The sequence below is a fragment of the Leptodactylus fuscus genome, chromosome 9 (genome assembly GCF_031893055.1).
Source record: "Leptodactylus fuscus isolate aLepFus1 chromosome 9, aLepFus1.hap2, whole genome shotgun sequence".
NCBI lineage: Eukaryota > Metazoa > Chordata > Amphibia > Anura > Leptodactylidae > Leptodactylus > Leptodactylus fuscus.
The window spans coordinates 88,921,125-88,935,182 of NC_134273.1; the positions used below are offsets into that span (position 1 = coordinate 88,921,125).

The 14,058-nt window shown below is 45.0% G+C and overlaps 2 protein-coding genes across 5 annotated transcripts in view; both read right to left on the bottom strand.

The window, feature by feature from the left end:
• The window catches only part of LRRN1 (leucine rich repeat neuronal 1), a 317,960-nt gene that overhangs the window by 208,101 nt on the left and 95,801 nt on the right, over nt 1–14,058 (bottom strand). The window lies entirely within an intron of this gene.
• Nucleotides 1–14,058, bottom strand: part of LOC142217954 (contactin-4-like) — a 170,050-nt gene that overhangs the window by 48,293 nt on the left and 107,699 nt on the right. For all 4 annotated transcript variants that reach the window (XM_075286295.1, XM_075286294.1, XM_075286297.1 and 1 more), the window contains exons 3-4: nt 8,158–8,284; nt 4,214–4,389 (exon numbers count right to left, since the gene is read on the bottom strand). In XM_075286295.1, coding sequence (XP_075142396.1) covers nt 4,214–4,389; nt 8,158–8,284 — 303 coding nt within the window. The remainder of the gene's footprint in view (nt 1–4,213; nt 4,390–8,157; nt 8,285–14,058) is intronic.

The window sequence follows — 14,058 nt, forward strand, 5'->3', positions numbered from 1 at the left end:
TTATATTCTTGTACATAGGAGGTAGTATTATAGTAGTTATATTCTTGTACATAGGAGTAGTATTATAGTAGTTATATTCTTGTATATAGGAGTAGTATTATAGTAGTTATATTCTTGTACATAGGAGGTAGTATTATAGTAGTTATATTCTTGTACATAGTAGCAGTATTATAGTAGTTATATTCTTGTATATAGGAGATAGTATTATAGTAGTTATATTCTTGTACATAGGAGTAGTATTATAGTAGTTATATTCTTGTACATAGGAGCAGTATTATAGTAGTTATATTCTTGTACATAGGAGTAGTATTATAGTAGTTATATTCTTGTACATAGGAGGTAGTATTATAGTAGTTATATTCTTGTACATAGGAGGTAGTATTATAGTAGTTATATTCTTATACATAGGAGTAGTATTATAGTAGTTATATTCTTGTACATAGGAGTAGTATTATAGTAGTTATATTCTTGTACATAGGAGGTAGTATTATAGTAGTTATATTCTTGTACATAGGAGGTAGTATTATAGTAGTTATATTCTTGTACATAGGAGTAGTATTATAGTAGTTATATTCTTGTACATAGGAGTAGTATTATAGTAGTTATAGTCTTGTACATAGGAGCAGTATTATAGTGGTTATATTCTTGTACATAGGAGCAGTATTATAGTAGTTATATTCTTGTACATAGGAGGTAGTATTATAGTAGTTATATTCTTGTATATAGGAGGTAGTATTATAGTAGTTATATTCTTGTATATAGGAGTAGTATTATAGTAGTTATATTCCTGTACATAGGAGCAGTATTATAGTAGTTATATTCTTGTACATAGGAGTAGTATTATAGTAGTTATATTCTTGTACATAGGAGTAGTATTATAGTAGTTATATTCTTGTACATAGGAGCAGTATTATAGTAGTTATATTCTTGTACATAGGAGTAGTATTATAGTAGTTATATTCTTGTACATAGGAGTAGTATTATAGTAGTTATATTCTTGTACATAGTAGTATTATAGTAGTTATATTCTTGTACATAGGGGCAGTATTATAGTAGTTATATTCTTATACATAGGAGTAGTATTATAGTAGTTATATTCTTGTACATAGGAGTAGTATTATAGTAGTTATATTCTTGTACATAGGAGTAGTATTATAGTAGTTATATTCTTGTACATAGGAGGTAGTATTATAGTAGTTATATTCTTGTACATAGGAGGTAGTATTATAGTAGTTATATTCTTGTACATATGAGGCAGTATTATAGTAGTTATATTCTTGTATATAGGAGTAGTATCATAGTATTTATATTCTTGTATATAGGAGGTAGTATTATAGTAGTTATATTCTTGTACATAGGAGGTAGTATTATAGTAGTTATATTCTTGTACATAGGAGTAGTATTATAGTAGTTATATTCTTGTACATAGGAGTAGTATTATAGTAGTTATATTCTTGTACATAGGAATAGTATTATAGTAGTTATATTTTTGTTCATACGGGGCAGTATTATAGTATAGAAGTATAGTACATAGAGAATTTTTGGGTGATATTAATATAACATATGAGGATGATCTGAGCCCGGGACTGACTCTTAGCTTATAGTCTGCTGTGAAGACCAAGAAGACATAATGACTTATCCTGGTTATTACATGAGCAGCGTACAGATAACATTACATACAGATGATGGTGTATACAGATGGCGGTACATACAGATGGCGGTACATACAGATGACGGTACATACAGATGACGGTACATACAGATGGCGGTACATACAGATGGCGGTACATACAGATGACGGTACATACAGATGACGGTACATACAGATGACGGTACATACAGATGGCGGTACATACAGATGGCGGTACATACAGATGACGGTACATACAGATGACGGCTTTTCCAGGATTTACTTGACCTTTACATTTTTTAAATGTATATTTAATGAGGAACAATGCAATGTCAGCGGGATCGCTCTGAAAGTACAAAACCGCCGAGCCTCGCACCGCACCTGCTGTATCCATGTACTGGCTGATATATATAGTCCTATGTCTGCAGTCTCTACATGTATTCTATATACTGAGCTCACGTTTACTGTCATTTATCAGCTGTCTCCATACACATCTGCCGGCTGTCACTCTTCGCTCTGCTGTCTCCATACACATCTGCCGGCTGTCACTCTGCACTCTGCTGTCTCTATACACCTGCCGGCTGTCACTCTTCGCTCTGCTGTCTCCATACACATCTGCCGGCTGTCACTCTGCACTCTGCTGTCTCTATACACCTGCCGGCTGTCACTCTGCACTCTGCTGTCTCTATACACCTGCCGGCTGTCACTCTTCGCTCTACTGTCTCTGTACACCTGCCGGCTGTCACTCTTTGCTCTGCTGTCTCTATACATCTGCCGGCTGTCACTCTTTGCTCTGCTGTCTCTGTACATCTGCCGGCTGTCACTCTTTGCTCTGCTGTCTCTGTACATCTGCCGGCTGTCACTCTTCGCTCTGCTGTCTCTGTACACCTGCCGGCTGTCACTCTTTGCTCTGCTGTCTCTATACACCTGCCGGCTGTCACTCTGCACTCTACTGTCTCTGTACACCTGCCGGCTGTCACTCTGCACTCTACTGTCTCTGTACACCTGCCGGCTGTCACTCTTCGCTCTGCTGTCTCTGTACACCTGCCGGCTGTCACTCTTCGCTCTGCTGTCTCTATACACCTGCCGGCTGTCACTCTTCGCTCTGCTGTCTCTGTACACCTGCCGGCTGTCACTCTTCGCTCTGCTGTCTCTATACACCTGCCGGCTGTCACTCTTTGCTCTACTGTCTCTGTACACCTGCCGGCTGTCACTCTGCACTCTACTGTCTCTGTACACCTGCCGGCTGTCACTCTTCGCTCTGCTGTCTCTATACACCTGCCGGCTGTCACTCTTTGCTCTGCTGTCTCTATACACCTGCCGGCTGTCTCTCTTCGCTCTGCTGTCTCTATACACCTGCCGGCTGTCACTCTTCGCTCTGCTGTCTCTGTACACCTGCCGGCTGTCACTCTTTGCTCTGCTGTCTCTATACATCTGCCGGCTGTCACTCTTCGCTCTGCTGTCTCTGTACACCTGCCGGCTGTCACTCTTCGCTCTGCTGTCTCTGTACACCTGCCGGCTGTCACTCTTCGCTCTGCTGTCTCTGTACACCTGCCGGCTGTCACTCTTCGCTCTGCTGTCACTCAGCTACCAGTCTTGCCCTCTTCGTGCTGATGTCTCTGACGGTATCCCCAGTGTCTCTCTGTGTCCTGCGCTCTATGTCATGTGACAGTCTTCCCCAGTGTCTCTCCCGCTGTGCGGTCTCACTTCTGACAGACAGCTGTAGCTTGTCACGGACTCCTTGTCAGGGTCCACGTTGCGGTGTCGCCGCGGCCGTCACGTCCTTCTCACTTGATTTGTTGATGTTACTTTATGCCACAATGTAGCGACATCGTCACAGTAACAAATGTTTCCTAATTAATTGACCTGAACACAAAAACACGCTGATTATTTAATTAGCACCAATCCGGAGGGGGCGGAAGAATGAGAGCGCGGGGGGGGGGAACATAGTAATAGCGGACTCCTCGCATAGGTCTCCTAGCAACTCCTGCTCCAGAAACCAGGCGGCCCCGAGATCCAGAGGCTGCGACAACCTGACTCCTAATGAAGGGCGAGCCCTGAACCAAAGCTGCACCACTTCTACTCCAATTACATCCAGAGCTGCAGTCACACACTGGCTACCTGGCTCTAGAATGCCACCACACACACCACAAACAGATTAGCTGGGCTGAGCCTATCATCACAGCTGCACGTCTTATACTCCAGTTGCATCCAGAGCTGCAATCACACACTTGATACCTAGCACTTGAATGCACCAAACACACCCCAGACAGGTCAGCTGGGATCTTATAATGCATTGCATCATGGGAAATATTGGGGAAGAGCACATAAGAACATGTGCTATACATGCAATACACCAGCAGGTGGCAGCAGAGCTATAACCCAACAGAAAACAAACAGCTGTGTTTGCAGCTTTAAATGTGACTGGAGTAGAAGATGGAAGTGAAATGAATGAAGAGTATACAATATAGGTTTGTTGGCCTGAGCAGGACACATATCATATATGTACATATTACACGTATTATATTACACGTATCTTACATATCATACACGGCTGTGGTCAGGATTGGTTTTATGACTCACAAGCAAACTGCAGGAGCGCCTCGCGGCTGTAGATGGTCCCGATGGAGTTGGAGGCCTCGCACTGGAAGGTGCCGACATCCCGCACCCGATCTGGGTTAGTGATGATCAAATCTCTGTCCTGCACCCGGTACCGGTAATCCTGCGCCTCGTCCAGAAGAGTCCCGTTCACTCTCCACCTGCAAACAGCGGAGACGAAGCAAACATCAGATACCGCCACATGGCAGGTGGTGTTATATGGAGCATGCACTGCCTTCTCGTATACTATAGGGGGCGCCAGTGCATCTACCTTAATGTCAGTCTTATTACATCTGTTTAGTGGATCTGTTATGGGATGCAAAAAGAATAAAAAAAATGGACAGAAACATAAACCCGTCCGTATACACAGCATACAGCGTATATAACACGCAACGACAGGTCAGTCACAAGCCAGAAACACCGCTATAAGTTACTGATACCATATAGATTCACCGACAGGACGAGGTCTACAAAGAGGTCACCTGAACGGAGAGTGGCGAAGCTTGAGAAAAGTGCACGATCTATACAGTGCACAGAGCAGAAGCTGTATACCATGTACAGAGCAGAAGCTGTATACAGTGCACAGAGCAGAAGCTGTATACCGTGTACAGAGCCAGAAGCTGTATACAGTGTACAGAGCCAGAAGCTGTATACAGTGTACAGAACAGAAGCTGTATACAGTGCACAGAGCAGAAGCTGTATACCATGTACAGAGCAGAAGCTGTATACAGTGCACAGAGCAGAAGCTGTATACAGTGCACAGAGCAGAAGCTGTATACCATGTACAGAGCAGAAGCTGTATACAGTGCACAGAGCAGAAGCTGTATACCGTGTACAGAGCCAGAAGCTGTATACAGTGTACAGAGCCAGAAGCTGTATACAGTGTACAGAGCCAGAAGCTGTATACAGTGTACAGAGCCAGAAGCTGTATACAGTGTACAGAACAGAAGCTGTATACAGTGCACAGAGCAGAAGCTGTATACCATGTACAGAGCAGAAGCTGTATACAGTGCACAGAGCAGAAGCTGTATACCGTGTACAGAGCCAGAAGCTGTATACAGTGTACAGAGCCAGAAGCTGTATACAGTGCACAGAGCAGAAGCTGTATACCGTGTACAGAGCCAGAAGCTGTATACAGTGTACAGAGCCAGAAGCTGTATACAGTGTACAGAGCCAGAAGCTGTATACAGTGCACAGAGCAGAAGCTGTATACAGTGCACAGAGCAGAAGCTGTATACAGTGCTCAGAGCAGAAACTGTATACAGTGCACAGAGCCAGAAGCTGTATACAGTGCACAGAGCCAGAAGCTGTATACAGTGCACAGACCATAAGCTGTATTCAGTGTACAGATCACAAGCTGTATACAGTGTACAGAGCCAGAAGCTGTATACAGTGCTCAGAGCAGAAGCTGTATACAGTGCACAGAGCAGAAGCTGTATACCGTGTACAGACCAGAAGCTGTATACAGTGCACAGAGCAGAAGCTGTATACAGTGCACAGAGCAGAAGCTGTATACAGTGTACAGAGCCAGAAGCTGTATACAGTGCACAGACCAGAAGCTGTATACAGTGCACAGAGCAGAAGCTGTATACAGTGCACAGACCAGAAGCTGTATACAGTGCACAGAGCAGAAGCTGTATACAGTGCACAGAGCAGAAGCTGTATACAGTGTACAGAGCCAGAAGCTGTATACAGTGCACAGACCAGAAGCTGTATACAGTGCACAGAGCAGAAGCTGTATACAGTGCACAGAGCAGAAGCTGTATACAGTGCACAGACCAGAAGCTGTATACAGTGCACAGACCAGAAGTTGTATACAGTGTATAGACCAGAAGCTGTATACAGTGCACAGACCAAAAGCTGTATACAGTGCACAGACCAGAATCTGTATACAGTGCACAGACCAGAAGCCGTATATAGTGCACAGTGCAGAAGCTGTATACAGTGCACAGACCAAAAGCTGTATACAGTGCACAGAGCAGAAGCTGTATACAGTGCACAGAGCAGAAGCTGTATACAGTGTACAGAGCAGAAGCTGTATACAGTGTACAGAGCCAGAAGCTGTATACAGTGTACAGAGCAGAAGCTGTATACAGTGCACAGACCAGAAGCTGTATACAGTGCACAGAGCAGAAGCTGTATACAGTGTACAGAGCCAGAAGCTGTATACAGTGTACAGAGCCAGAAGCTGTATACAGTGCACAGAGCAGAAGCTGTATACAGTGCACAGAGCAGAAGCTGTATACAGTGTACAGAGCAGAAGCTGTATACAGTGTACAGAGCAGAAGCTGTATACAGTGTACAGAGCCAGAAGCTGTATACAGTGTACAGAGCCAGAAGCTGTATACAGTGCACAGAGCAGAAGCTGTATACCGTGTACAGAGCCAGAAGCTGTATATAGTGTACAGAGCCAGAAGCTGTATACCGTGTACAGAGCCAGAAGCTGTATACAGTGTACAGAGCAGAAGCTGTATACAGTGTACAGAGCAGAAGCTGTATACCGTGTACAGAGCCAGAAGCTGTATACAGTGTACAGAGCAGAAGCTGTATACAGTGTACAGAGCCAGAAGCTGTATACAGTGTACAGAACAGAAGCTGTATACAGTGTACAGAGCAGAAGCTGTATACCGTGTACAGACCACAAGCTGTAGTAATAGCACTCTTCCTGGCTGTATAGCTAGTATATGGCTTCTGGCCACTGAAACAAGTGACTGGGGGCACACTGGGTGTCAGAAGCCAAATCTTGTACTATGATCTATCCTGTGAATAGATCTTCATGATCAATGGACAATCCCTTTAATCTGCAATTCACCGGAGTAAGAGGCGAGATATTTCTGAAGAGGAGCGCACCGGGGTACTTTGGCGCATCCTCGGTCATCCGGTTGCCATGACATGAAATCTGTATCTAACTGGTGTAGATTGGGAGAAGATACTAAAGCGAAACCTCCCCCACTTTAGGAACTGCTTAAACTAAGGCAACAAGGAACAAAATTTACTCAGAATTTGTCTTTTTTTTCCTTTTTTTTTTTACTCATAAAACTTGACACTTGAATTCTTCCCCTTTGTATCTCAATTCTTCACCATTTTCAAGATCTCTGCTTGCCGGGTGGAAACATCCATATCATCCCTATCGTCCATATCATCCCTATAATCCCTATCATCCCTATCGTCCATATCATCCCTATCATCCCTATAATCCCTATCATCCCTATCGTCCCTATCATTCATATCATCCCTATCATCCCTATCATTCATATCATCCCTATCATCCCTATAATCCCTATCATCCCTATAATCCCTATCATCCCTATTGTCCATATCATCCCTATCATCCATATCATCCCTATCATCCAGATCATCCCTATAATCCCTATCATCCCTATTGTCCATATCATCCCTATCATCCATATCATCCCTATCATCCATACCATCTCTGTCATCCCTATCATCCATATCATCCCTATTGTCCATATCATCCCTATCATCCATATCATCCCTATCATCCATACCATCTCTGTCATCCCTATCATCCATTTCATCCCTATTGTCCATATCATCCCTATCATCCCTATCATCCACATCATCCCTATCATCCATATCATCCACATCATCCCTATAATCCCTATCATCCATATCATCCCTATTGTCCATATCATCCCTATCATCCATATCATCCCTATCATCCATACCATCTCTGTCATCCCTATCATCCACATCATCCCTATCGTCCCTATCATTCATATCATCCCTATCATCCATATCATCCCTATCGTCCATATCATCCCTATCGTCCATATCATCCCTATCATCCAGATCATCCCTATAATCCCTATTGTCCATATCATCCCTATCATCCCTACCTGTGGACAGAATCCCTGCCTATCAATAGCTGAGCCTGAAGGTTCTCCTCACACAATGTCCGCACCTACCTTGTGATGGGCTTGGGGTGTCCCTGCGCCTCACACACCAGCCTCAATGTCCGGTCCTCCGAGTCCAAGGGAAAGACGAGATTCGCCGGCTCCTGAGTGATGACCGGACCCTGCAGGGGCAACTCATCTGTGGAGACAACGCAGGAGATTGTTATACCCAAATACATGGTGGGATCAGGGGGAAGGGATGATGGGAGGGATACATTGTGTCTGAGCTGGGGGACTGGATGGCGGGATCATGGAGTACGGGTGAAGGGAGTGATACATTGGGTTTAGATGGTTGGATCATGTACTTAGGGATGATGGGGGAGATATATTCCGGAGATCTGATGGGGAGTTCTTGGAATCAGGGATGATAAATTAGGGAGATTCAATGATGGGATTATGGGGCCAGGGATGATGGGGGTGATATATTACGGAGGTTATAAACTCGGAGATGATGGGAGTGATAGCAGTCGGCATTCAGAATATATCATCCCATTTCCAGATATTCTACGTTGGCCCCCTCCCCCCATGGCCTCGCCGCTCTTCATCTGCCACTTGTGGATTTTCATTGTAAATCTGTCATGTTCATGGATTCAGCATTACTAATTCTGGTCGCCATGACAGTGTCTATATGTGGGCAGCAGCGTATAGCGCAGACATATAGTGTACGTCCAGGCGGTATCTTCCTTTCTCTGGGCAGTGAATGTAATTTGTCTATTTGATGACTGCGGGGTATGAGGGGTCAGGCGGGCGCCCTCCAGGGTGCCATTTACACTCCAGTCTCCATGAATAAGTAATAGATGAAAGCGTTTCAGGTAAATAGTAACAGAATCTAGCGGCGGGCAGGACGCTCACGCCAAAGTGGATTTTCAGTAAGTGGTTTCCGTATTTGGCGCTGTTATCAGCACCCTACGAGGCGAAGCGTTTCCTCTGGCCTGACCTTTATCTCGGCGAGGCCACGGCTGCTGCAGAGGATTGCTGGATACGGCCAAACGCCATATAAATATGCAGAACGTCTCGCTAACAAGGCGACTGAAGTATCCGACCTGCTGACGGAATGAATAAAGAAGGAGCCGCGCGGTACGACACCTCCCCCCTCCCCGATATAACTGCAGCAGGTCAGGGGTTAAAGGGGGACCTCCACACATGACCTCAACTTATTTAATAGGCCTGTATGGTAATACATAGCATTAGATACAATTGTATCCAGGGCCGGCTGTGTTATACTGCAGTCAGATGAAAGAAGACACAGACATGGCTGGAAAGCACAATAGGGCGGATTTATTAAGATTGGCGTCTTATACTCCAGTGCTCAGCTGGCACAAGACACGCCTGAATTATCAGGGGCGCGGGGCTCGTCGTAAATCAAACGTACACCCGTGTAACGTAATGGAAGTCTGCACCAATCAGGAACTCCTGTACAATCTACAGTGTATGATCCATTACATTATATGATCTGCTACAATATATGTGCTGCTACATTACATTATTGGCTACATTGTATCATCTGCTACTTTATAGGCTGTGATGACAATCTGCTATATTGTGTAATCTGCTACTTTATGGGATCTGATGACCATCTGCTATATTGTATGATCTGCTACATTATATGATCTAGTTCATTATTTGATCCGCTAGAGTATATAATCTACTACATTACATGATCTTCTGTTATATGACCAGCTACATTATATGATCTGCTATGTTATATATTACGCTGTATAATCTGCTACTTTATGGGATCTGATGACACTCCGCTGTATTGTATGATCTGCTGCATTATATGATCTGCTATTTTATGGGATCTGGTGACACTCGGCTGTATTGTATGATCTGCTACTTTATGGGATCTGGTGACACTCGGCTGTATTGTATGATCTGCTACTTTATGGGATCTGGTGACACTCGGCTGTATTGTATGATCTGCTACTTTATGGGATCTGGTGACACTCGGCTGTATTGTATGATCTGCTACTTTATGGGATCTGGTGACACTCGGCTGTATTGTATGATCTGCTACTTTATGGGATCTGGTGACACTCGGCTGTATTGTATGATATGCTACTTTATGGGATCTGGTGACACTCGGCTGTATTGTATGATATGCTACTTTATGGGATCTGGTGACACTCGGCTGTATTGTATGATATGCTACTTTATGGGATCTGGTGACACTCCGCTGTATTGTATGATATGCTACTTTATGGGATCTGGTGACACTCCGCTGTATTGTATGATCTGCTACTTTATGGGATCTGATGACACTCCGCTGTATTGTATGATCTGCTACTTTATGGGATCTGATGACACTCCGCTGTATTGTATGATCTGCTACTTTATGGGATCTGATGACACTCCGCTGTATTGTATGATCTGCTACTTTATGGGATCTGATGACACTCCGCTGTATTGTATAATCTGCTACTTTATGGGATCTGATGACACTCCGCTGTATTGTATGATCTGCTACTTTATGGGATCTGGTGACACTCCGCTGTATTGTATGATCTGCTACTTTATGGGATCTGGTGACACTCTGCTGTATTGTATAATCTGCTACTTTATGGGATCTGGTGACACTCGGCTGCATTGTATGATCTGTTACATTATATACTGTATATCGTGTTCTGGTGAGAGATTGTATCCTGGAGGCTGATGCAACACTTATGAGAAGTGTCGCCTGTGTAGGATCCAGCTCGCCCCGCTCTCTGGGGTAGTAACATCATGTAATTGCACCCCTGGGGTTACGTTACCTCTACCTGTCACCAGTGGGACAAGTTGTTTTGATGTGGAAACAGCAGGACCAGGTAGAAGAGAGCGTATCTCCATGTATCAGGCGGCGCGGCGCGCTCATGTAGCAGAGCTCAACTTGTCATTTATAGATCATCCAGTAATCCAAAGGCGTGACCTGATACAATCAATGACAATTAATGAGGAGCCTCAAAATAAAACGGATTCCGGAAATTTCCGTCTCTCCATAATTTCCATCTTATTTTAAGCGCTAATATAAATTCAACCTCAGCAAATTAGAACAGAAAGAATTAATTGGATATGTAAATGAGATTATCTGCTATATAAATCTAATTACAAACTAATTTGCTCTAACAGCATGAAAAGGAACAACGCGTTCCCTATAAAGCAGCACCTGTACCGCGTCTGGCGCCAACCGCCATGGACAAAAGAACCGCCGCCGGCGCAACAACAGGACGCCAGGGATCGCCGCAGGCATCACATACAACGGTTTAGGCCAATTATTGTAGGGCACGGCCGATGGCGCCTCGCAGCCTTGTTGGCGACTTTAGATCGTGATCACATTTACCAGTCAGTAACAACCAACCATTCGTGAAAATGATCGCGCTGCGGCGTTCCGTTTTTTTAGGAGTCGTAGATTAAATTCAATGGATGAAAGCGACCAAATGGTGAAAAAATATCAGAAAGTCTAAAAACACAGAGAGGAGACTTATTATAACCGTCTTACTCAGCGACCAATCAGAGCGCGGCTTTTATTTAGTATTCCATCCCTGGAAGATAAAAGCTGATCCGTGATTGGTCGCTGTGTAAGACCGCTCTGTTTTTAGGCTGCGAGTCCGCCACGGTTTTTCCCGCAGCAATTTCCATAGTAAGTCCAAGGAGGTTTCTCTGCGGACTTGCCGCCTCCATGATACCTATAGCGAGACCGCCGGCGTGTCCGTACCTATAATAGACAGGACAGTATTGGAAACCTCAGGATTTCTGCTGCGGGTATGATTCTGCACCGTGTGGCTGGGGTTCTGCCTTACACAGTTTTAATAAATCTGCCCCTGTGTGTTTTAAAAGGGGTGGGGCTAGACAGTGTCACCATAGCTACAGATGTATTATCACATTGGTCACTCCCCTTTTTATAATGATACATGTGTTGCACCATAAGTCAGTGGCCACTCCTATTTTTTTATGTGTTGCACTATTGTAACTCCTTGGCCACACCCATTTGTATAGTTATACATGTGTTGCACTATTGTAACTCTTTAGCTACACCCCTTTGTATAGTTGTATATGTGTTGCACTATTATAACTCCATGGCCACACCCCTTTTCTATAACAATGTATCTAGAGAAAAAGTTCCGCTATTTTGCTTCATGTTGGTGCAGCAGTTTGTGCTCCGGAGCTGTTCTCCCGTCAGTCACAGCCCTAGGCAGCCATCTTGGAGGGTCTATGGGCTGTCAGTGGTCACCTTACTTTCCTCCTATGTATTAGGCCTCATTCACATGACCGGACGCAGTCTATGGCTCAGTAACCTCGGCTTGGATGACCATAGACTGCTCTGTGTCTCATCCGGGGTCGTCACTGACCCATACACAATAATGGACCGAGCTGTAAATACAGACAAGTCCAGGGCCTGCTCCGGATTTTGTGGCACGTTCCGACAGCCCGGACACATCTGGGAATATGAACATTATGTGAATGGGGCCATAAAGGTGACTGGGTCTGCACAATTGTCCGGTCGTGTGTATGAGGCTCAGTCTGGTGTCTCCGGCTCCCGTGGTCATTCCTCTTCTAGGTCCTGCCCGGAGAACGGTCTATAGGTCGGGCCCTCCATTGATGGCCACATGACGGCGATATGACAGCCCACACGACAGCAAAACGACAGCCACATGACGGCCAAACGACAGCCCACACAACGGCCAAACGACAAACACACAACGGCCACATGACAAACACACAACGGCCACACGAGAGCCCACACGACGGGCCCCATGCCGGCCACACGACAGCAAGACACAGCGAAACGACAGACACAAGAGCCACACGAGAGCCCGCGCTCCCATCCTGGTTGGCTTTCTCCTCCTCCTTACAGAGGTCACAGCCCGAGACGCTCCGGAGATCGGGCGCCGCTACTAGACATCGTATTAATCAACATTTTGCTCCTCTCATCTTCCTTCCCTTCATTTTACTTGGAACGCGGCGTCGCTCATTAACCATTAAGTGCGTTGTACATCTTAAAGGGCAAATGTTGCGCTGCCATTTACGGTCAGTTCTACGCGGCCGGCATTAATAATCATCAGATCTGGGCTCGGCAATCACCGAGAGCCGGCTATTAAATCAGTAATTCATATGTTGTAGTGAGAACCTCGGCGACCCTCCAGAACGTCTCCCACAATCCACCGGCCGGCGCGTTCTGAGCGCCGCTAATGCTCCGGCATCTTATTAATTCACATCTTCAACTATTTCTAGGTCACAAAGTAGAAAATACCCGAAAATGGAGTCGTCCTTCCTTCCTTCCACCCGGCTGAACAGGCAATTTCTTGATTAAAATTTATGTCAAGATGATTATTACCGATTGGATTCCGGGACGTGGCGAGAGGTTGGATGTGATTGGACGGAGTGCGGCAGTCTGAGGGCCACGCAATGATGTGCAATTAATAAAATGAAGGCCTGACCCAGAATATATAATGTATATAGGAAGGGGAAGATTGGGGATCGGCAGCCACTAGAATCCTAATGGTCAGGGGGGAGGGGCGCCTCCGATAGAGTGGGCAGCCATTACTATGTAGATAAAGCGTCGAGAAATAGCTCAGAGAGCGCCAGGGACGGGCGAGTATCTTCACTTAATTTTATACCACCCCCGCCCTCCAATTCATGGACAAGCCCTTCAAGTCTCTATAAGAGAAATGTTTCCATCAAACCTTCTCACAGCTGAGGATTTGTTACAGTTGTATCCACTCTATGCCCTCCTCAGTGAGCGGAGACATTTTCCCTGCACCGATACATTGTAACGAACTATAAAGACAGGAACACGCTGCAGCTGCTGATGTATTCATCTCATTATACAAGTTCAGGAATCAGAGTTGCCTTCGGGGACCGAACCTGGGGTGCACATAGGATGTCACAAATTATAAGGGGTCTCCCTCTAACCTCATCCTACCCCCACGTCATGGG